This window comes from Aethalodelphis obliquidens, unplaced genomic scaffold, assembly GCF_003676395.1.
Source record: "Aethalodelphis obliquidens isolate GAN/ISIS:26980383/991018 unplaced genomic scaffold, ASM367639v1 scaffold2, whole genome shotgun sequence".
Classification (NCBI taxonomy): domain Eukaryota; kingdom Metazoa; phylum Chordata; class Mammalia; order Artiodactyla; family Delphinidae; genus Aethalodelphis; species Aethalodelphis obliquidens.
Window position 1 is genome coordinate 42,381,666 of NW_020837946.1, and position 24,840 is coordinate 42,406,505.

General features: G+C 38.7%; 1 protein-coding gene and 1 long non-coding RNA gene across 3 annotated transcripts in view; one reads left to right on the top strand and one right to left on the bottom strand.

Moving 5' to 3' along the window:
- Positions 1–11,772: 11,772 nt before the first annotated feature.
- The window catches only part of NABP1 (nucleic acid binding protein 1), a 93,601-nt gene continuing 80,533 nt past the window's right edge, over positions 11,773–24,840 (bottom strand). Inside the window, exons 1-6 of one of the 2 annotated variants that reach the window (XM_027125427.1) lie at positions 20,156–20,736; positions 19,720–19,858; positions 17,025–17,096; positions 15,361–15,436; positions 14,638–14,704; positions 11,773–13,665 (exon numbers count right to left, since the gene is read on the bottom strand). In XM_027125427.1, coding sequence (XP_026981228.1) covers positions 13,496–13,665; positions 14,638–14,704; positions 15,361–15,436; positions 17,025–17,096; positions 19,720–19,858; positions 20,156–20,246 — 615 coding nt within the window. In that variant the 5' untranslated portion in view covers positions 20,247–20,736 and the 3' untranslated portion in view covers positions 11,773–13,495. Of the gene's footprint in view, positions 13,666–14,637; positions 14,705–15,360; positions 15,437–17,024; positions 17,097–19,719; positions 19,859–20,155; positions 20,737–24,840 lie in introns of those variants that run through there. The other variant, XM_027125436.1, reaches the window with a different exon arrangement.
- Positions 19,867–23,913, top strand: LOC113630239 (uncharacterized). The gene is made up of 3 exons (XR_003436862.1): positions 19,867–19,991; positions 22,436–22,527; positions 23,591–23,913. It is a non-coding gene; the product is annotated as an uncharacterized LOC113630239 (long non-coding RNA).

A 24,840-nucleotide genomic window follows, 5' to 3' on the forward strand; every position in this document is an offset into this window, starting at 1 on the left:
AACCTCATACTTCTGCCCCATAACAAGAGGCTTAAATTATCCACCGATAAGACAAGTTAAAGTTTTAGAGCATAATAAACTTATTTCACCTTCATACTTTTGAAACTACTCTTTATAAAGCCACATAATTCCACACTATATGTAAGGAGATAATTTGAAGTCCTAGAAAAACTTAAAACCAAAAGAGTTCATATTGAGTTTAACCCACACTGGAGGGCTGATGCATTGTATTCAGAGCTTCCTCTCTTAGCTCTGATGACTAAGACTTTGTTCTGGGTCACATTCCATGTGCTCAGATCCTTTCCTCCCAGGAAGTTTCTTACCCTTTCCCACCACCTTCCTCTCCCCCTCAAAACACAAGTATCAGGCCGACTCACCAGCTTGCCCAGAGCCAATGCTCCTGAGCCTCAGCTTGAGTTCACCTCCCAGGAGGCTCTTCTGCCTCCAGAGAACAAGAAATCCAGGCAGGTTGAACCCGCAGAAGAATTGATAATTCCAGAAAAAGAACAGGGACAGTAACAGGCAGAATCAAAGGCACTTTGAGTCCTACAGAGGGACACAAGATTGCTTTGGATTCTTCACACCATTACTCTGGATTCAGAGTTGGGCCCAAGTCCACTTGCTGTGAAGAAGGACCATTAGCCATTTTAGCCATTTTAGCATGGCTAAAATGTAGGGCTGGGGGTGGGCACAGATGCCTCAAATATGATAATCAGTTTATAATATTCACATTGTCACACAAGACCAGGTAAACCAGACTTGGGTTTTGCAATTTACATAGCCAAGTTCACGTCCTTGAGGCAACTCTACCACATTTCTACCCGCTACTGTTCAGTCCCTTTGGGATATGAAAAGGGTTGTTTTCCAACATCCCTTGGCCCTTCCTTCCCTAGAGGCTACATTTAAACTTCATCTTCACTTTTCAATGCTCAACCCACCCTGCTCTTGAGGATCTATTGTTGTTTTGTATGAAATAAAATGATAAACATTGAATTGTGACACACCTTCTGTGCCACACTAATTCAACACCTACAAATGAGACATTTGTTTTGATTCATTATATGTAATAGAAATTATACAGAGGAGCCATGTTTTATGCAGGGATAGGTCTAAAGTCAGCATGTAAAATAAAATCACGTAGCAGCTAAATTTGTTATTCCCTTAAACTAATTTGGAATGCATAATTTTGTGTATACAGCCCTACTCAGTAATATATATCACTTTCAAATGATTCCACTTAATATAAGTGAAAAATATAATTTTCAACATTTTTTAATTTTGTAAGAAGAGAGAGTGAGAAGCTGGTATTCTTCATTGAGTTCTGAATAAGGTAGCTGGTTTGCATTTAGAGTGCATGTTCTATTAAAAAAAAACTCATAAAACAAAAAACACAACCATGCCTTTAAGGGCTAGAATCCCACGGAGCAGCAAGACGCTCCTGAGACTCACATGAGAGCTAGACAACAGGGGAGCACCACTTGTTGGTGTCATGGTGGATGCACGATTAAAATAAATACTTTTGTCTTTCTCTCACTTTTACCTTGTTTTTTATTGTTGTGTAGGCTGTTGGTTTGCTAAGCCAAGCACTTTTAGTTGAATTCCCATAAATTAAATGTGTGTGTGTATGAAATGCAACTCCGCTGTAGAGAAAAAAAATGTGTATCGGGTTGATTACCCAGCAATGTTCACTTATTTGTCTATTTACTCTAAATATGAAGTTTGATTCCTTTTTACCGGGGGATTGAATCTCCTATTGCCACTGTTACATGCAAAAAGATGTCCATATACACATGCACAGATGCATGCGGGCGTTACACACACACATGCATATACCGCCACCACTGAGGGGGCAGTATATGAAACACCCTCCTCCAAAATCTCCAGTCAAGGTTTAATCAACTTCGTCCCACTAACTGTTAAACCCCTTGGCATCTACAACCCCACCCCACCCTTGCCATGTGGCCAGATGTCTCATCTACTTCCTTGTGCCCTGGAAGTTACCTACATGGTGCCTACAATGCCCCTTTGGGCACTGAGTTCCTCCGGGGCCCCATCAGTACCCTGCCCTGGTCCAGGGCCCCGCTGTGTGCTGCAGGCTCTGCTGCCCTCGCTGTGACCTGCACTTTCGCTGTGGCCACCTTTCTGCCCCCAGCACTGCTGGTAGTCTCTGTTGTTGCTGCATTTGCTGCAGTAACCAGTACTGCTGGCTGCCTCTCTCCTAGAAAAGCAAGAAAAAGAGGAAACCAAGACACTCTTGGGTACTAGTCAGCTCTCTCCTTCAACAGTTCAAGGTCTGAATTTCTGGGTTATATGAAGTCTTGAAGATACTACCGCAGGAGGGAAGGAGGGGGCCTTGTCAACAAAGGGCATATTTCAGGTTAGTTGATAATGGGAAAATCATTAACATGAAATAATGGCAACAACAAACACTTACATAGCACTTAGAACACCCTAAGCACTGTTTTAAGTGCTGACACATCTTAACTCATTTAAGGCAACTGTTTTGGCCCCTTTCAATATTAAGAACATGTTGCTACCTGTATTGGCCTCCTAGCCCCACCCCAAACTTGCCAATAGGAGGGAAATCCCTTTCTCTCCCATTGTCAGCCAGAGTGACATTTCTGTCTTCCCAGTCAGGGCATACTCAGATTGCATATGGCCGATAGCTGGCTTCTCCCAAATTCTAGCAGTCCTAGCTTACTAGATTACAATATAAAGTGTAGGCTTCCTAGGAACAGATACTGTGTTTGCATTCACATTTTTAAACTCGTTTTATAATGAAAATGAGTAGGAAACGTTTATACATACATATATACATGCATATGCATTGATACGTTTATCTCATATATATGAGATACACATGATATACATATGAGAAAACAAATGTCATATATATATAGTCATATATATATGAGAAAAACATATATAAAAATTAGAGAGAAGAGTGTAATAAACCTTTATAAACCAGTCCTAATTTCAACAGTTATCAACATGTGAATAATCTTGCTTCATCTATACCCCACCCACAGAATTATTTTGAAGCAAATTGCAGACATCCTATTATTTCATCTATAAATACCTCAGTATGTGTGCCAGTTATCAGTTTAACATTCCGCAGCTCCAAACCCACCCTTCTTTGTTCCAGTGTGTGATTCTGGAGCTGGACCCTAGAAACATTTCTCTTTTGCCAGCTGGCAAGATGTTAAGCTTTATCGTTAGAGGACATCAGAGGGACCCTGGAGGCGGAAGGGGTGTCTCTTCCAGGCCTCACTGTGCTCTCCCCTGCCTGTTCTTATAGTCGCAGGCAGCCGCAGCTCAGGAGCCGCATAGGGGCACTTACCTCCCAGAGAGTTTGGCAGCACCCAAATGGGTGGCTTCCCGGTGAGTTCTGCTGGCATCTCAGCCAACCTCCCAGTGAGTCTCACATGTGCTCAGCTGGGGTCTTCTCATGATTTTATATATGTGTGTGTTTGTATACAGCTATATGCAGAACATTTCCATAATTCTAAAGTTATAGCTACAAAACAAAGAACATTTAGTGCAGTCTAGCTTCCATTCGTGTCCTCTTCCCTTTCCTTTAAGAAATCATTTTTCATTAATTTGTCAATTCTACCATTTTTAAAGATAAAAGCAAAAATATTCACATTCCCCTTTCTTTAAAAAAGGTAGCACACTATATGTACTATTTTGTACCTTGCTTTTTTCCACTTAACAGTATATCCTGAAAATCACTTTGTAAATGTAGAGACGTCTGCTGCAGTTGCTTAGTATTCCCTGAGTGAATGCACGGTATTCAACCATCCCTGAACTGGTGGACATCTGAGTTGTCTCCAGTCTTTTGCTATTATAGGCAATGCTTCAGTGAACATGTCTTTTCATTTTTGTATCAGAGTATCTTCGGTATTGTATCAGTTAGCTTTTGCTATCTATAGCACATTACCTCAAAACTTAGTGGCATAGAGCAACATCATTTATTAGCTCAACATTCTGTAGGTCAGCAATTTGGGCAGAGCTCAGCCCTGTCCTTCCTTCTGCTGTTTTCACTCATGTGACTGAAGTCAGCTGTCAACTCAGTTGGAACTGGAGAGTCCAAGGTAGATTCACTCACATGTTGGGAGGTCGGTCAGCTGCTGGCCAAGAAGCCACGAGTGGCCTCTCACCCTCTGGTAGGCTAGCTAGCGCTCACTTATACATTCTTGTCGCACTCTCAGGGTTCCAAGCACGTCAAGAGAAAACAAGATCCAGTGCACAAGTACTTTTCAATCTTCTGCTTGCGTTAACTTTGCTACTGTCCTAGGGTACTCAGACAAGCTCATTGTTATGGGGAAGAGGGTGACTACCCAAAGATATGCACACAGGCAGAGGTATTCTAGCAGTCATTTGCAATCTGTCACAGGGATAGATCTCCAAAGACAAGGTTGTTGAGTCACAGGGCAAATTCAAATGTAAAATTTCCAAATCCCCCAACCTCCTAACCCTAAGGATTAGACCATTAGTATTCCCTCCCACTATGAAGGAAAGTGCCTGTTTCTCATAGTGTCAGTGCCCATACAATAGTGTATGTTTTCAAACTTTAATATCTTTGTCAATCTAAAAGTGAGTGATGGTATCTCAGTGGCAATTTAATCTGCATCTCTCAATGTGAGAGAGGTTGAGCATTCTTTTCATATGCTTAGGAGCCATTTGGATTTTATCTGTGAACTGCCTATATTTCTTGTCCATTTTTTCGCTATCAATCGCTACAGAGTGATTGGTCTTCTCTACTTTTACAAGCTTTGTATATATTAGGACTATTAGCCCTTTGTCTGTGATACAAATTTAAATATTTTTCCCAATTTATCTTTTGTCTTTATGCTTTTTTAATCGTGCAATCTTTCCTTTGTTTCTGGATTTTGAGCCATTGTTAGAATAAGTTTTATCCATTCCCAAATAATGGGGGAATTCACCCATGTTCTTCTAATATTTGTGTGTGTTGGGAGGAGGGGATCTAAATATTCCAGTTTCCCTATCAAGATACCACCTCTGTTGTAAACTAAATTTCCTTAACTAATTGGGTATATATTCAGTTGACATTTAAAGTATGACTAATTCCAAGTGAAAATGTGAATTAGTCAAATTCTGTATTCCTGTTCTCCATATCCGCCTCTACCTACAGCTGAATTTACACTCCCTTTTAAAACCAATTCAAACCCCATCTCCTGTCCACACTGTCCAGTGAGTCAGCAGGAGCCTCCCAGTTTCCATATTGCTAGGTAGTTGAAAGTACAAATTCCTGGTTGTGTGATCTCAGGCAAATTATGTCAATCCTCCTAAATCTTAGTCTTTTTATCTGTAATCTGTGAGGATAACAAAACCTCCCTCACAGGGTCATTTAATAGAATCAATGAGATAATGTAGGGAACTCACTAGCATAGTACTGGCACATAGTAAGTGCTCAATAAATTATGGGTCACCCATTAGAGAAGTGGAAAGACCAAGTAATGAAAAAAGGAAAATACCTAAGACTGGGAAATGCGGAGCTTAATGCAGAAAAAGCTTTGTTGGCAGTGATTAACATGTGTGTATATAAACATGTGTGCACAAACTGGGAAAGAACACACAATTGTGTTTTCTTTAGTGTGTTTCATCCAGGGATGCTTCCCTATAGATGAGAGTGGTGGGCTCTTTGCTTGGCAAGGAACTTTTACACTCTTGAGTATAATAACTCTGAATTCCTACCTGTGAGAAGAAAAGGCAAAACCATAAGGAGCAGAAGACACTTCTGGTCAGCTCAAACCTTAAGAAAATCAGAGTTTTCGACTCAAAATGTGCTAAATAGCTGAGCATTTGACCTGCAAACACTGAAGTTCCAAGGTGCCTCTTGCATGCCTGGAACTCCATCCCAGAGGACTTCATGTCATGTCCTGCCAGAGGTTCCCCTTCCAACTCCTGACTCAGAGCTGCCTGGGGCAGATGGTATGTTCCAGGTAGCCAACTCCTTTCAGCCACACCCGTGGGACTGCAAGCCCTCCTACTCAGCTGGTCTTCATTCTAGCAGTTTCTACCCCAAGAATCTAGGATGTCAGATGTAAATTTTGAGGGGGAAAAAATAGATATTAGTAAGGGCAGTCCTGGAGCTAAATTGAAACAAGACAGAATAAAAAATACCAAGGTCATGGAATTACACTTGTGAGGTGTGTGAAGGTGCTGGGTTTGGTAGCACTCTGGCATGGCTGGAACAGGAGTTACATAGCTCAGTGAGGCAATCTAGAGCTGCCCTTGGCACACGTGAAACTTTTACCTTTATTTAAGCTAAGAGTGGTTTTTAAAATATCAGAAAAGTGACTGCCACTGGAGCCATGGGGAGGGGGGTTTGCTTGGGAAGATACATGAGGGAAGTTTCTGGAGTGATGGCAATGTTCCATATCTACATAGGGGCTGGAGTTAAACAGGTGGCATAAGCATTTGTTAAAACTCACAAATGTACACCTGAGATTTGTGCATTTCTTTGTAAATTTTACACTAAAAACAGCAAAACCTTGAAATCTAGTGAACAGGCATGCTGAAATAGAGAAATATTTAGTGCACTGATGTCTGCAATTTATTTGAAATGTATTAAAAATGGACTAATGGATGTCCAGAATAGGATGAATAAAAACAAACATAGGGCTTCCCTGGTGGCGCAATGGTTAGGAATCCGCCTGCCAATGCAGGGGACACGGGTTCAAGCCCTGGTCTGGGGGGATCCCACATGCCGCGGAGCAGCTGAGCCCGTGCGCCACAGCTACTGAGCCTGCGGGCTAGAGCCCCCGAGCCGCAACTACTGAGCCCGGGTGCCACAACTACTGAAGCCTGCGTGCCTAGAGCACGTGCTCTGCAAAACAGAAGCCACCGCAATGAGAAGCCCGCGCACCACAACAAAAGAGTAGCCCCTGTGCGCTGCAACTAGAGAAAGCCCACTCGTAGCAACGAAGACCCAACACAGCCAAAACTAACTAAATAAATAAAATTTTAAAAAAGAAAAAAAAATAGATGGTAATGGTAAAATCACGCTGGTGAGTACACAGGTGTTTACACTACAATTCTTTCAACATGTTTGAAATTTTTCATAATAAAACGTTGGGGAAAGTTACTTAATACTTTATCAGAAGCAAACCAGCAAACTCTGGATACACAGCAATCCTGAGGACTGTCACTGGGAAGATAGAATTCCTTCCAGCACCCTCTGCTCTCCCCTTGGCCACTGACCTCCTCCCTGACACAAACCCTGGCCCACACATCCTTCCTCTTCCCCTGTACCTTCATAATCATGCCCTCACCCTCTGGGCAAAGGTGAATGGAAAAACAGCACAGGGTACTCAGGTATTGGGCAGACTTCATGATGAAGACTCAAGCCGACATGCTATCCTCATAATCGTGGTAAATTGTCAGCACACGTACTATTCTGCACCCAGAAGACTGTAAAATCTTGTTTTTTTTTTTTTAAAAAAAAACCTAATCGCAGTTATATAAATTGCTTAATATTCCAGATTTTAAATTATAGAAAAGATTGTCTCCTACTAATGGCATGGAGAAATGACCAGTATTCGCCTCTTATTTCCACTGTTCACGGGGAAAGAACATAACATTTGTTAAGCCCTAGATACAGAACAGATGCTTTGCATACATTGACTCACATAGTTCTCATAGCCCTGCCAGCATATAGCCCCAATATCCTCATTTCATAATGAAGCTCATGATTATAGAGCCAGTAAATAGTAGATCTAGGACTCAAACCAAGATCTCCTCAGTTCAAAACCAGTTCTTTTCACCAAAGCACATTGTCCCTGGCATTTAAAATAGGTTATGTTCTGCAAAGCTAACATAGCTCCAAGAACAACAGCAGTCACTTGGCCAGGATATGACAAAATACCACTAGTAAAGGAATAAAATTTATAAGGGCAGTTCGTGTTCTACTTCAACTGTTTTTACCAAACCACCACCCACCCAAAGGTATTTTTAACAGTTTACACGTCCCACCAGTATTATTGTTAAATGTAACAAGCATACAAAACTTGGCAACTATTCCCATATTTTCTGTAGCTTTAGGGGCAGTTCAGGGTTTAATAAACCTGCTTAACTGAGGGGAATTTATTTTTGATGTCGGTACTGCCTGTTCATAAACTAGAATTAAACAGATAGCCCAACTTCTCCATAATGATCTTCCATATGATGCTTAAACCATCAAAAACTCCTATCCAATAATGAAATAATGGAACCTTTTCCTCACATTAAGCCAGATTTCTATACTACTGAAACGATATAGTAATCACCCAGTAGATGGCACTAATTGTGCTGACTACCTTGTTTCTATTGGTTTTCTATCTTAATTAATCCAGAGACTTAGGTCAGAGGTCTTACTCAGCTCCCTACTAGGGTTATAAATATTTAAAACAAAAGACTAGCCCCACATGGCAGTCAAATCATACCTGGTATATTACTTCTTTATGTAATGTATTTATGGTATCCATCTCTCTGAACAGAACAGGATTAAGATCTGTAAGTGGTAGGTTCTGTAGGCATTCTCAGTAATATTTATCATGCCTCCAACCCCACCAGCATCTCTCTACATAATAAAGTAGGAAACTGAGGAACGCTTTGGGGGATAGGAGGAAGGTAGAAGATGCTGCAAACAGATTTGCTGAAATAAGCAACAATAAAATCTTTTTTTTTTTTTTAACAGAAAACTAGGGTGAAAAGGCTTATTTTCACTTTGATCTATATAGGTCCAAAGGAAGCCAGGCAATTCCACTATGGGTAATCTGACCTTAAAATATTCTATTTGAACCTAATTCAAAACTCGGTGCTCAGCTCACATCCAGAGGCCATACTCAAAACTCCATTCTGCTGGGAACTACTCTGCTTTACCCATCAATTCTGACCTTCATAGATATATGCTTCCAAGTACAATTCTTCCACATTTTATAATACAGAACCTTGGTATATTCTGGCCTCACAAAGATAAACTGGTACGTGTATGTGTGTACATACACTTCAGAATTATTTCTTTGTTAATGGGAGATATCAAGGGTAGGGGACAAAAGTTTTCAGGGACTTTGTTTCAAGTGCAGCTCTCCCAGACCTACACTTATAAACTCTCCTCCTGGTAGAGAAATAATCCATACATTTAACAAGTTCCTGGGAAGAATCTCATATAGGTTTATAAACCATTCTTTGAAAGTTTTATTCAACATCTATTCAATTTGTGGACCAAAAAACTGGACTCTCTATGTCCAAAAGCACAAATTTTGATGGCGTGAAATATTTTTAAAGGTACTCAAATTTTTGAAAATGGTTAAAGACCTGATTTTTAAGGACATGTCAATGGTCCTTCAGTTGAGGCTGTTAGACAATACACATGGTATGACAGTGAGGACTGTGGTGTGTCAACAGCCTCAAGAGACCTGGGCTCTAATATAATTCAACATCTAGTCCCTAAGTTTTCAGGAGGCATGTTTTTAAAACTTTGGGAGCCATGGTAAGATTGTGTATTACCTATCAAGACCTTTAAAAAGACTTAAGTGATTAAATGTCTACTAGCCAAACTTGTTAAAATGTTCATCTTCTTTACATCATACTGATTACCTCGTTGTGGTAAACAGCTCTTCGTAACATCTTTGAACATAATGTTCTTAACGAGGAAACATATTAAATAAGGGGCTTGTCAGTCTGGACTTGATTCTCTTGCCTGTGATTAGTGCTTTAAGAAACATCATTATACCCTTTTAGTTCAGAAACCTGGAGTAATGTGGTCACAGTTCTGGAAGACAAATTCTTGTGCATCCCTAACAAAGCAAACCTTGAGGAATTTGGAAAAGACTTGAATACACCTGGAAAGTAGAATGTTTTTCTCCCTCGGGTCCTAACATACTATCATTCACGATAGTGCTGTTTTTCCAAGGTCACAATTAGATTTCCTCAGAAGCATAACTTAACTGTTAGTCATTATGGCTACTTTGTGAAATGTGGGCTGTTTACTCCATTTACTTAATAATTGGCTGGAACCTCAATACACAGATTTTCACTACGGCCAAGTATATCTGCTTTTACCCCTGTCATTAAACCCATACCAGAGATCGACCATGACCCTCTTCTACTAGAAATGTTCACCTTCATAAGACAGGGGATAAAACAAATTAAGAGAAGGAAAAATAGATTAAAAAAAAAAAGAGGCCATCATAGGGCAAGTTTTCCCAAGAACAAGTCTAGAGGTAAGAACAGACTTCGGTGTGGAAAAGTGTTCCATGGTGATACTGCTTTTCACATGGTTTTCTGGTTTGTTGTCTCTAGAACTTTTGTGAATACATTAAAGTCTCTTAAGAGTCATGGCAGCCTAAAAGTGCTTGGAGCAATCAGTCATTATGGTACATTATGATACTTAATGGTATTATTAAGGTATAAGAAAAGGGAAGTCACGTCAGTAAGCAAACTGGAATGTCAGATCCACATAAACTTAAACTAACAACTGCTACTGTGTCTTAAGACTGATGTAAAATATTCTCAATTTGCACCTTCTGAGAAAACTTTTTAGTTTACCTTAAAACTTCCTATACTTTAAATGTTCTTTATATATCATAAGATTACTTTTTTACTAACCTCACATCTATTTGTTTTTAGTATCACTCCCTTGGCATTATTACTCAACCCAGAAAATTAAACACCCTTAAAATGTTAAATGATAAAAATACAAGTGACAAATACTCAGTGATACAAATATTTAGGGTAGTCTAAAGCTAAACTGTCCTCAAATTTAAAACGCAATTACTAAAACTACAGGAACAAAGCAAAATTGAGTTGGTATACTATAGGAAAACCAGTCTAAGTGTCCATGGGAAAGCATACTGCAGCTTTCACTATTATACATCATCATCTGGGCTTATGGGTTTCATCTTTCCATGTCTGTACTGTAGCAACTCCCAAACAACCTGCCTAGACAGGAGGGGCCACCTGCCTAATGAGACTTCAATCCACTTCAGAACTGGTTTGTAAAAATAAAGTGGGACCCAAACCTAGCAGTGTGTATTTCTACACTAAATGGCTTTGGTTTTCGGGACGGTGTTTAAACTTATTTAAAAGTTGATAGCTGAAAGCACCAGGAAGGAGGAAGGTAGGAAACTTTCTTCCTCTTAACTTCTTGATGAGTACTGTCCAAGCAGGCTGGGAAGGCAAATGTTCATTATGGATTGTAACTCACTTTGCTTTGGTTTTGAAGGCTTTCCTTAAGAAAAAAGAAATTTGTTAATAAATGATAAAAAATACAGAACAACAAGGTTAAATGATTGAGGCAAATGTCAATTACAAAAGTAAAAGATAAGGTGTTTCTCTACTTAATCTCAACACAATAAAGGGTAACAATACTTCCACACCTAACCCTGCATTTTCTTCTGTTCTCGAGGTATGACTAGACAACAAACATTTGACTGCTTATTAAGAGCCAGAAGTCATTCTACTCATTCACACAGGAAAATCTTAACTATACAAAGGGGTAATATTACTCACTTACTTGTTTTTATAGTTATGGAACCTGGCTTACAGAGGTTTCAAGTGGAATAACTTGCCCAACATCACAGGTGAAGAGAAAATAAGGCCAGGATTGGAAGCTCAGCAATCCATACCTGATTATTTTAATCTTCCAGAACTCCAAAATCCTTTCTTTTAAAATGACCTTTAACACTAATCTCCCACAAATAACTCAGTGTTAGTGCTCCTACATCTACTGAGATTTAAAAAAAAAAAAAATTATGTACTAATTTGTAATTTTTTTACTCCAAACATCTGTAATTTTGTGAACATCTTAAAAAAATACTAGTCACAAAGCCAAATTAACTATAATCATCAGTATATGAATAAAGGAAAAACTTATTTCTATAACATATAATCCCCAGTTACTGAAATACTATAAACAATAAGCTTCTTGAGATTATTCATTATTTCGTCTACCCCTTAACACTATCCACACAGTGCCTAATATGTGACATACTGAAATACCTGTTAGACACACTGGATTAGAGCAAACAAATATCTGGCACAAATTTTTATATTGAAACGCTATGGCACTTTCAGAAAACAAAGTCCACTTAAATTATTGTTATTTGAGGTGGGGAAAAAAGACACAGTGACAAATACAAAGCTAAGTAGTCACCAGGCTGAAGTCATCATTACAATTACAGTAAAAGGTACTGGCTCTCCATTGTAAACCATTAAAAGAGCAAAAATAAGGTAGGTCTGTTAACATTAACGCAAGTTTTATTCAAGAGATAACGTTGAAGAAGAGTTTAATTCCAGCAAAGGAAAAATTTACCAGTTATCCACCACACAGTAGAAAGTGGAACTGGACACCACTTACAACACATAAATAAATTCTACCTTTACATTTCTAAATAAAGCTGTATTTGCTTCTTTGAGAGAGCCATTTCTTAACTTTTGCTGATAAGGCTTTGTGAATTGTGTTCAGAAACTGACAATAAACACACACACATACCCTCAAATAAAGTAAGAACCTAGGAATTTCACTCCAGGCTGAGTTTCTGCAAGTACCTAGGACGCCATAAATTAAGATTACATTTTTCTACATAAATTCAATTTGAATTGCCTTCACTATAATATTTATCTACCATAATTTGTAAAAATTAGATCAATGTTTATTATGACTTCATAATTCCCTCAAATTAAACTTCAATATTTGACATAGTAGTTTAAGAAAATAAACATTCAAGGCCTCAGTTTTAAATTTCCATTCAGTTGTAATGCACGAAGCTGGTAAGTATTAACAGGACTACCCTAAGATAAAGGAAATGTAGCTTTCTTCTAAAAATTTCTTGTTATAATACAGATCACATTCTATTCCATAATTCTGATAAAGAATATGTTTTTTGGTAACAGAACAAGAGTTTAGGATGATTCAGTCCCTGGAAAATCTTAATGGCAGTCACTCAATGGAGAAGTCAATCATTCCTGGAGTCACAAACACTCAAAAATTGCTGTTAGCATTAACCATGTTTTTGCTTTTTTGGTGGTTATTGCGTTAGCTGGCAATATCTGTTTTTAAGACAAAAGAACATCTCCCACTAAGCCTGCTTTAGTTGGCCATATCTGTTTTTAAGCCAAAAGAACATCTCCCACTAAGCCTTATTTTAAAAATTACAAAGTTTGTACAGAAAATAGACTCATAGAGGCTAAAATGCTGATGTCGTAAGTAACTCACCCATGAAATGGGTGCAGGTATTTTAGAGGATATCCAAAGATCTTTTTGCTCTAAAAATAAATGCCCCTATTCTTCAGTGTTCCCATTCTTCAATAGGATACTCGAGCAGCTTAATAGTTCTGCTATAAAAAACAAACCACTCTTGTTAACAAACCAAAAACATAAAAGGAAACCGATAAAGGACAGTTTTCACAGTTAACAATAAATAAAAGTGCAGTAAGTGTTCAAGTAGGGCACGTAGTTTAAAAACTACATGTGTGTATTTGGCATAGGTCATCTTTTAAAGGCTCTCCGAGGGTCCCTGCCATTACTTATTGTGGTCATGACTGTTTGATTATTAGCTGTTCCTGGTAGCTGTGGATTTACAGGTCCCCGGCCATTGCTTCTACCAGCATATGAAAATTGGCATCCCCTTGCTTCTGAGCCAGTTTGAACACCGTTTCCTAAAAAAGAATATAAAAAATCATCACCATTTTCAAATAGAAGTACATCTATCTGAAGTTGTAACACATGCTATTAATGCTTACAAGTATTATGGAAAACAAACTCCTTTATTTATTTATTTAATTATTTTTTTAAACTACTGGAAAAAACTCAGCTTGAGTCCTAGGTTTTCCCAAATGTATAATTACTGTAAATATATTAACTTGATGCTTGCATTACTAGGGAGAGGAAAAAAAGAGCAACTTCGGTAATAGAATGAGAAATCAATAAAGTAGGAAAAAAGCATAGTTAATGCCCTACCTACATTATAAGGGAAAAAGCAAAAGCAAAATGGTATATAAGTATTGGCATTTGGTTCAAATAAGGTTAACAATGTTTTAAAAGAGACACGTAATTCTAACTTTTTAAAGGAAAAACCAAAGCGTCCCACAGCATAATGATCATCAGCTGTGCTCAAACATGTAGACAACAGGTCAAATAAAACTTCAGCCACCTTAATGAACTCCAATCACAAAAGACTTTTCCTCTGGTCTTTAAGAATAAAGGCTTCAAAAGACCTTTAACAAGGATGTAACAACCATTGACCTTTGAGAGTATTTGAGGGGTAAAGGCCAATCTTTTAAAGAGGCAGCTATGAGCATGTGAAAAACTAAGGTGAGCATCAATCTGAAGATAAACTGCTTTCGGTACACAAAAATAACCAGTTATTCTGCATCTATTATCAATAATCACTAGATTACAGAAATTTTGTAAAAATCAATGGAAAATAACATAATGAATCACCAAAACTTAGATTTATTATTAGCCAACGTTCACCCAGTAACTGGCCCAAATGTTTAAATATAGAATGTGCTCAATAAATTAGCTTAAGAGGGAATCTGCTTTCTAGAAAAATCAGTTATATTTTCATAAGATAGATTCCCTTAATTCTTACACCTGATCACAAATATACCAAAAAAAAAAAATCTTACCCACTGGTCCAAATGTACCTGTACCCATATTACTATTCATGGAATTATTCTTCTGTTCACTGTGTGCCTATTAAAAAAATGCCTTAATGTAATCAAATGAAGATTTTCAAAAAACCATATTATTATAACATGTTGTAGCCATTGTTTTTTTTTAAACTTTCAAGGGTTTTTAAACAATTTAAAAAGATTCATCCAAGTCCTTTCAATGTTAAAATATTCAGGAATGTTTCCAGACCTTTCAAAGCTTCTGTTACATCTTACACCTTCCTGATATTACTCCCTGCTCCTCAAAAGTGCTAAACTGCTAAATGGCACATACAGTCGTCCCTCAGTATCTCACGGGGATTGGTTCCAGGACCCCCCAGATACCAAAATCTGAAGATGTTGAAGTTTCTTGTGCAATATGGCATACTGTAGTCAGCCCTCTGTATAGGAACATTCTGCATCAGCAAATTCAACCAGTGCAAGTTGGTTGAATGATCCATGGATATGGAGGGCTGACTGTACATTTCATATATGATACTACAGACACCTATACAGACTCACTCACAAAACATATAAAATGGAAAAGAATTCCATTAAAGAATCTTTAAAAAGATTCTTTTTAAAATCGTCTCCATTATACTTAGGGTATGAAAAGCTTGGCAACCTAGCCACAGATTTATAGTACATAGTCAAAATTAGCCTAATCATAAAAACAGACAATACATTTGGATTAATTACCCCTTTGTTCTGCTGTCCTCGATAATCTGGGTTAGGTTCACTGAAATTTGGCACTTCTGAATAAACCATACAAAATCTGAAAGACAATAAAGGACAATTTGAATGACTTCTGAAATAATCAACCTTTCTTTACATAACATGCATAACTTTCAGGAATAAAGAATGTAGATGTCAAATGAATTACCAAACAGCAATATGCTAACTAACTCTATTCATTTACAACAAAAACTTTCTAAATGCTTATGTTTCATTAAAAAAAAAATCAAATATTTGATTGCCTACAATGTTTAAAACATTCTATTTTGTATTTTAATTCTTCTTCTGTCCTTATCAAAGATCAAGGACACAGAAACACATCTTTGTCCTGTTTTTCCACATAGGCTGATGGATGCCTCTGAACCATGTTTATTAGGGTTCCAGAGTTTTTCCAGCATTGGTGATGGATTTGCACTGATCCACTCACACACTTTCATCCCGTCCCTCTTTGACCAATCACTGTGAATCTGCAAAGGTAATCATTCAAGGTTAAAAGTGGATTTTGCAGGCATGAATAAAGACAACTGGCTATCAAGACACGGTTTATCCCAATGCTTCTTATCAGCTGACTATGGTGTATATTGATAAACATTACACACGAGCATTTTCTTAGCTCCTCAACCCACAAATAAATCAGAATCAGTTTTGGTAACTCCTGGACTGACCCTGACAAAGTCACTATGTATTGAGTGACCCCCAGTGGTTCTTCACATAACTGACCACCATTATTATAAATACCTCTCTATACATGAAAGTCAGAACAGGATCCTCAATCTTTCTGTAATATTGATGCTAAGACCTCTCATAACACATTGCTCTACTACTACTCTAAGTACGAACATAAGTGAATCCTAATTTTCCTCCTAAGCGAAAGCAAAGTGTTACCAGTTTCTGATCTTTAAAAGCTAGCAAGATTGCTTAGTTTTCCCAAAGTATCTTATTCCTGTAGTGTAGAACACATTCTTCCTTCCTTCCTTTATTTATTTATTTATTTTTGGTGCCATTTGTGGCTTCTCTCTTTAGATATCCTCTATTTTGACAGGCATTAAGTTGATGTCAGGCATTAACCAAACAGAATGGATTTTATGATTTGGCTCATTGCCTACACCATACTTTATGAGTACATCCCAAATGTCTAGGCCAGCATGGAGGCTGAATTACCTTTACACCCCTAGAGAGGATGGTTCCTCCGAGTCAGGGTGGAGATTACCACAGTAGTAGTTTATAGAAGCTTGCATTGTGGCTGCCTGTACGGTACCTAGACTGTGGATAAATACAGGACTTCAATTGTCATTGCTGCAAGTCCTTTTACATACAGAACTTACTTCAAATGGCATTTGTGACATCTGAAAGATATACATTCGCAAAGCCTACAGAAACGGTCCCACTGGGGATTGTCTCAAGTGCAGCTTCTTAATGCTCTTTGCCAGGAAAAACTGACATTCTCAACCACAGGAAACAGTACTGATAGGTGTTAAACTAGCACATACATGCAAAGTTAAGCTGCTGTAAGCATTCAGTTTACAGTCAAAAAGTCAACAAATAGGTTGATCATTTATACCTACCAGTTATTCTGTACATATTATTTGTAATTTATTCAATTATATGAAATGCATCTTGATACTTACTCCCCAATTTTTTGAAGTTCTCCACCCCTTCCAGTATAAAGTGTCAGACATCCTTTCCACATGGATGCATACCTAGAAAGAAAAGAAACATCAGTTCTATGGAAATATGTATATTTCCTTCTACTTAAATCAAATAAATCTTTATACTATTTTTTTTGTATTGGGGTGCAGGTGGGGCTCAAACCCTGTATCTACCATTGATTAACTTGTTACTTACTAAGGAATAATGCAAAGAAAACTCTACTGCCAAATTTTGACATAATTATATAAACGATAACTAACCCTAAAAAATAGAAGTCTTTTTGCAAAGCAAGCATTGTTATACTCCAAAGATCACATCTTTAGCCAATTAAGAAAGGGAGAACGTTCAAACTGCAGAGATTCAAGCAGAATTACTTTTCAAACACAGGGCATATAAAATCAACACCCTAGTGTTTACTTTTACACGCATGTACTTGGTCTACCAGATACTGATATATTTTTTTCCTTTGCCTCCATAAAACACATAGGCTAGTATGTGTTATTCCTAAGCTACTGAAAATTTAGTAAAATTTAATCAAGGGGCTAAAAAACTATGATCACAAATCTTTCGCTTATCTGCTTTTCCAAATTCCCAGTTTTTAGCAACAACTTGGCTGAACAATTATTTACTGAGCACAATTTTGAATGCAGGAAGCATCATTAGATAAAATAATCCTATTCACAAATCTAAGACAAATGTAAATTCATCAATAGTATAAAATAAGCCCAAGGCTTGGTTTTCAGTGGTTCTTTGTACAACTACTATGGTAACTTCATGATTTAGAAAGATAAATTATAACCAAATATTGCTTAAGTATAATGATAGTTCATCTTTTAATACAGGTTAATAAAATATTTCTCATTTCACATTATATATTTCTCTTCATTTAGTAAAGGTTATTTATTAAAGACTCCACTCACCACTTTTAAGTTACACAAAAAGTGACTTAGGAGACAGTGCACTAATATTTCACCTTACTAAAGTAAAAATTAATGCCTATTTTGAGAGAAAATTTGAAGTTACTACAACTAAAACATTTAACTTTCACTTATTTCAGGAATGAGATCAATGTTTGCAGGGTTTTCTGATATGCATCCCAATATTCAAATTACCATTATTGAGATGTATACCTTTCTTCAAAAGCTACTTTTCTTAGATTCAACCAGAATTTAAGGGCCTTACAATGGGCCAGACTCTGCTAGATATGTTACTTTAGTAAGGTATAAGTATTCCCATTTTACAGAAAAGGAAGTTGAAAAGTGTAATAACTTCAAGGTTACACTGAAGTAACAGTAGAGTTTCTTTGGTTTTGAATTTTCCTTTAAACTGTACTCCTTGGTAACTATACTCCTTAAAATCCTATAGATACTATAAGGCTACTGACTTAGTTTTTCCACAGTTTTTTTGATGGACACATCTATGTATTTTCCGTGACTACAAAATATGAAATAATTGAAAAGAGATGCCGTTTACAGTGTATAAAATAACTTCTAATCACTGGATGAGATACTTTGGCAGCCAAAAAACTTTAATTATGCTAATTCTTACCATATCCTCCCAGGAAGAAATTCTCTTTTGTGCAAGTTAAAGATGTGGAAGTTAAAAAGACATAGCCAGTGTCATAATGAGTCAGTGTATAAGAAAAAAAATGTCCTGACTCTCACTTCCTTCTTCGATGATACTATGCCTCACTTCCTGAAGATGTTGTAAGACCTGTAAAATACTATCAAAGGGCTCTAAGCTCCTACTTTCAGGGTGATCCAACACTTTTCTGAGATTCTATGTACTTTGCCAACGTCAATCTCCACCCACTTTTCCTACAGTTATCACCAATGAATTATTACAATTCTACTGACCACAAAGCTTCCAAAATCTATTTTTAAGACCCCTTTCTGGCATTTTATCCTCCTAATACTTGGTAAATCTCTAAAGGCAGTCTAATTACTAATCAAAAAAAAAAAGGTTGTACTAAATTATTTTTAAAAGCCAATCTGCCAACTAACTCTTTTGGACAGAGGTATCATAGACATCTTTCTGCCAAACATTTTCTGCACATCATTTTGTTTTTGTACAACATTGACCTTACAGCAGTAGGCACAAGAAATTATTTTCAAGAACGTGACTTCCAGATATTGTAAACTTCCTCTCTCAACTTTTACATCCGAGTACAAATCTGACACACTACAAAACCTACTAAATTCTCCAGCTACAATCTCGATTTACGTCCCCACTGTCTAAATGAGTATACAAATAAAATACGGGCAGGATCTCAAAAGTCATTAAAAAGGGGAAAAGGTTGGAAAAAAAGCTAAGTGACAACTATATTAAATAGTTTATGAAAAAGATGAAGTATTGATTATGTTAGTTTTAACAATCTACTAAAAAGACTCAGTAATCCCAGAACAGTATTTAAAAATCTACTTAATCTGTAAACTGAGGGTGGGGTTGTTTAGATTCGGCTGAAACTGACTGCTTTTAAAGATGAAGGTGTTACATCCCAATGCCGTCCATCACCTGAGGTTAACACTGAAGGGGCTTAAAAATCCTCGGGGTGGCCCACAGAAAAGATGAAATTTTAGAACTTGCCAAGGTCCCGGGCGTCAGCCAATTCCGATTCCGCAGACTCCTACTTGGGAGGCACTCTGATCCCCCAACCCTTTTATGCACACCTACCCTCTGGTCAACCGAATAATATCCCCTGGCTGTATAAGACCTCCGATTTCATCCCACACGGAAATAGTGATGCTGCCAGTTTTATCTGCTACTTTGCATGATCTCACTTCATGGCCGTCTTTGGTTTTGGTCACGCGTCCTGTGAGGATTTAAAAATCAAAATGGGGAGGGGTGTATTAGATAATGAGGACTTCCAAAAAGCTAACTCCTCCTCCGGGATCAAAATGCACCTGAAAGGTGGGAAGAGGTCGAGCCCCGGGTTCTCGCCGCAGGTAGGCTACGGCCCCAGCTCGGGCCAACGGGGCCACGTGGATGGGGAAGGGGAGAGGAAAGGGAGGAAAGGGGGACGGGAGCCCCCGGCTCGCGGCGGCGGCGCCCTTCCCTCCTGTCCCGGGACGCACACAGGGCGGCGAGGCGGGCTGCTGACCCCACTTACCTATCTCCAGCACAATAAAGACGACATTTAAGTTTTTCAGTCCGGGCTTAATATCTTTTATAAAAAGAGGGGGGTCGTTGACCCCGTTCATACTGAAGCAGGTGCTGCTACGCTGCGGAGACTCGAGTGGGCAGGGAGCCTGACAAAGCTTCCCACCCCCCGGGCCAGGGGCGAGGGCAGAGGGGCGACCTTGGGCGGGGTTGGCGAGAGAAGGGGCAGAAAGCGGTTAGTCAGGGACCAATGAAACCAGTCCAGACGGCACTGAGCCTAAAAAAAAGGGGAGGAAAAAAATAAAAACAAAACCAAAAACGCTCACAAGTTTAAAAGAAAAAAAGACGAACCACTCCGCACACCAACCCCGCTCCCAACGGGGCGACAGGAAGGCAAGCGCGAGAACTGCCCCCTTCTTTGGATAAAAGGAAGAAAAAAAGACAGCGAGAGGACGCCTCTGCCCTGAGTCCCGCTCACACACACACGGGCGTTGCCCTGTCTGTCCCGGGCTCCGGGTAGTGACGGGCTGTGACAGCGAACCCAGAGCAGAAACCAAACTACCACGCACCCAGAGCACCAAACACCGACTGCGGAACGCGCCCGCGCGCCGGCTGGACCCCCGGGTCGCCCCGCCTCTTGTGACGTCCCATGGCGAGCCCCGCCCTCCATGCTCCGGGGAAGCCAAGGGGCGGAAACTGGCAGGCGACGCCAGCGCAGCCTCCCTCTTTCCTCCCCGGCATGTCAGCGCGGGCCCCGCCCCCTCAGCCGTCCAATCGGATCTCGGCTCCGCCCCACCCTCCTCCAGCTTCCGCCGTCGCTGCGCAGCGTCGGCTCTACCCTGCCTAGTCTTCCATCTAAAGGTTTCTATCACTTGCTGTCAGTCTTCTGGGTTTTCATGCATTTTTTTTTTCCCCTCAGAGTTCAGTCCTCCCGCCCCCCTGCCCTTTAGTTTCGCAGTCACTGCGAACGGTTGCTGTGTTTTAGGACCCAGTGGGTACGCCAAAAAGTATGCAGTAGAGTAAGAACAAGGTTCAGGCTAGGGTGGCTGGTCTGGGTTGAAAGAAAAAAAAGGTAGGGATGGGTCCTTAGCTGTAGGGCAGGAATTTTAGGGCCGGAAAGGAAGTTAGAGATCCACTCAACCGCCTCATTTTAAGCATATTTAAAATTGAGATCCAGAAAGGTGAGGTAGTTTGCTGAAGGTCACCCAGGAACTTTGTGAGCAAGCAGGGCGTCAACACAAGTTGTCCAACCTAGTCTTGGTGCTTTTCACTCTATAATGCTAGGCAGATAGACAAGTAGTTAAATTCCTTTTCAAATGTATTATTTTTCCTTACCCTTCTCTAGATTACCACTCTTACCCATGTTGCTTTTCTTTATGCTTGTTTGTTTTTTAATAGACTATTTTTTAGAGTAGTTTTATGTTAGAGAGGAAGGTACGGAGATTTCCCTTATACTCTCTACCCCGACACAGGTATAACCTCTCCCATTATCAATATTCCCCCCAGAGTGGTACCTTTGTTGTAGCTGATGAACTTACATTAACACATCATCACCCAAAGTCCATATAATTTACCTTAGGGTTGGTTCTTGGTGTTGTACATTTTATGGTTTTGGACAAATGTATAATAACATGTATTCACCAATAAAGTATCATACAGAGTAGTTTCACTGCCCTGAAAATCTTATGTGTGCCACCTACTCATCCTTCCCTCTCCCCTAACCCCTGGCAACTACTGATATTTTTACTGTCTTCATTTTCCAGTATGTCATATAGTTGAAATCATAACAGTATGTAGCCTTTTCATATTGACTTCTTTCACTTAGTAATATGTACTTAAGTTTCCTCCATGTCATTTCATGAGCTATCAAGTCATGCAGTTGTTTTCGTACATACAAAATAATTGTGTGACAACAGTGGGAGACCCTGAAACATTATAACCTGGGGAGGGAAAAGATGAATAAAGTTTTCTTTATGTTGTGTAGTGAAAAAGACATATGCTTTAGAAGCAAACCTAGGTGTGAACGATTTACTAGCTGTGTGACCTTTAGGACAGTTGATTAAGCTTTCTAGTCATAATTTAATCATCTGAAAATAAAAGGATGTCTACCTCACAGAGGATTGCATGGGCTCATAATAGTGCCTAGCAAATAGTAGATACTCAATAAATATTTTCTCCTTGCCTATTTTCTATAATTAAAGAAAAGGAGACAATAGTAGCTTAAGCTGTGATTACTTAATCTTTTCTACATTCTACTTGGTGATTGCTAATTTTTATACCCATTTTACAGATGATGAAATCATCTGAGACCACATAGCCGGAGAAGGCCAAACTGAGTTTTGAATCTAGGCAATCTTGACCCCAGAGCCTTCCGGCCTAAAGGTAATTTTTAGACTTAAAGTGCAGTAGTGGAATTATGAGTCAAAAGCAGACTAAATAAAGTTTTAGCAGCAACATATATCTATAGGGCTTTAGAGAATCATGTAATTAACTATTTGAGATGGTAACAGATACGTTGAGAAGAGTATCAGAATTTGTGTGGCAGAAGACTTTTTCTTTGAATCTTTCTGAATATTTTTAGCTCAACAACACCACTTCCCAAACACCTGCAAACAAACAGCATAGGTATATTACAGCACAAGAAATGAGTTTCAACGATAATCACAACATTAACAGGGGAGTCAATACATTCTTAAGGAAGCAGAAGCTTTCAATTCATGGACAAATAAAGTCCAGTGTGCCAAAGACACTGACGTAATGCTGGAAAATGGTGTAACATATTATTATAAGCATGATTTCAATATCCAGTAAAACAATGATGAAACATGTGAGTTAATGGCAGAACCACATCCAACGTCAGGGCTCCCATAGACTCCCAGTCTGGCCCAGAGTTTAGGCAAAGAAAGTTAGCCACTCCCTGAACCCTGGGTCATTTGTTCCCAGAAAGGGGATTAGGTAGGACTGCTCAAACCAATTTACAGACATTTAGAAAGAGGAACCAGACACTTGGGAAGCCAGCCCCACAAAAGTAGAAGCTTGTGCTCAGAGGCACAGCCCAGCCCAGCCCTGCACTTCCCCCACAGGACAGAATTCAGTCGAACATCTCTCACTTCCTTTCCTCCTAACTCAGCAGTTCTCAGAAAGGAAATGGCAACAAGTGCTTTCTCATTCACCAAAACTAAAGGCAGTCTTGAGAAACAAGATGGTGTGGGCAGTTTAGGAACTCTTCAACCCAGGTCAGTTGGTTTAAACTATCCCTGATCACTCCTCAAGGGTGGTGGTTAATTTAAAAAAAAAAAAAGAAAGGAGATGTCTAGAAGAGCAACTATTGCCACCCAAATAATCTTTCCTAATATTACCATTCAGTGAAATAAACAAAGATCCATCAATGCTCAGCCAGTTAGAGCGTAATGACTATATTGCTGCTTCTTTACTGTCTTTGCAGGATTACTTCGTGGTCTTGCTTCTAAGACTGTTTGTGGGCTTTCCACACTTTCATAGCCCAAACATAGACTTATTCTGAGATGATGAGAGGTTTATGCCCAGAAGCTCAACACCACTACTCCGTGTAAAGAAGATATTGCTTGGTCAGATCCAGTAAAATACCAAAGGGCATCCATTAGAATCTTGTGCATAAGTTTGCCCACCACCCACTACCCGTGCTCACTACCAGGTTCTGGTTTCTGGGACCCCAGTGGTCATTTTCACTTTCTTTGTACTATTCGTCTATTTTAAACTATTACAACATCAATAAAATACCTGGCCAAATACTATTTGATACTAGACATATTGTGCAGTGAAACTAACAATAAAAAAAATTAACAAGAACTACAGTGTTCTCACATTACAGAGATAATCCACTTTGTAGCATAATTGGCAAGGTCAAAAATAAAAAGGTCTTAATCTTCTTTAAAACATTTAATCAAAAGCCTCATAAGTAATGTTTAGTAATATTTAAACACAAATCATCCCTAGAATGTTAAATGCTGACATGCCTTGAGGATTTGCTATGTACCAGGCATTTTACCTTAAAAGCACTGTATACTTATTTATATATTACTTAATAATTCATGTGAAGTGGGTTTTCTCATTTTATACACTAACTTATGAAGTGGAATTTAAAACCAACTGTCTGTTACATACAATGACCTTTTTTCCCAAACAGGTTATTTTCCCTAAAAAGTGCATTTCTTTTTTTATTAATTTTTGAATTTTATTTATTTTTTTATACAGCACGTTCTTATTAGTTATCCATTTTATACAGATCAGTGTATACATGTCAATCCCAATCACCCAATTCATCACACAACCACCCCCATCCCCCTGCCACTTTCCACCCTTGGTGTCCATACATTTGTTCTCCACATCTGTGTCTCAATTTCTGCCCTGAAAACCGGTTCATCTGTACCATTTTTCTAAGTTCCACATATATGCGTTAATATACGATATTTTTTTTCGCTTTCTGACTTACTTCACTCTGTATGACAGTCTCTAGATCCATCCATGTCTCAACAAATGACCCAATTTTGTTCCTTTTTATGACTGAGTAATATTCTATTGTATATATGTACCACATCTTCTTTATCCATCCATCTGTCGATGGGCATTTAGGTTGCTTCCATGACCTGGCTATTGTAAATAGTGCTGCAATGAACATTGGGGTGCATGTGTCTTTTTGAATTGTGGTTTTCTCTG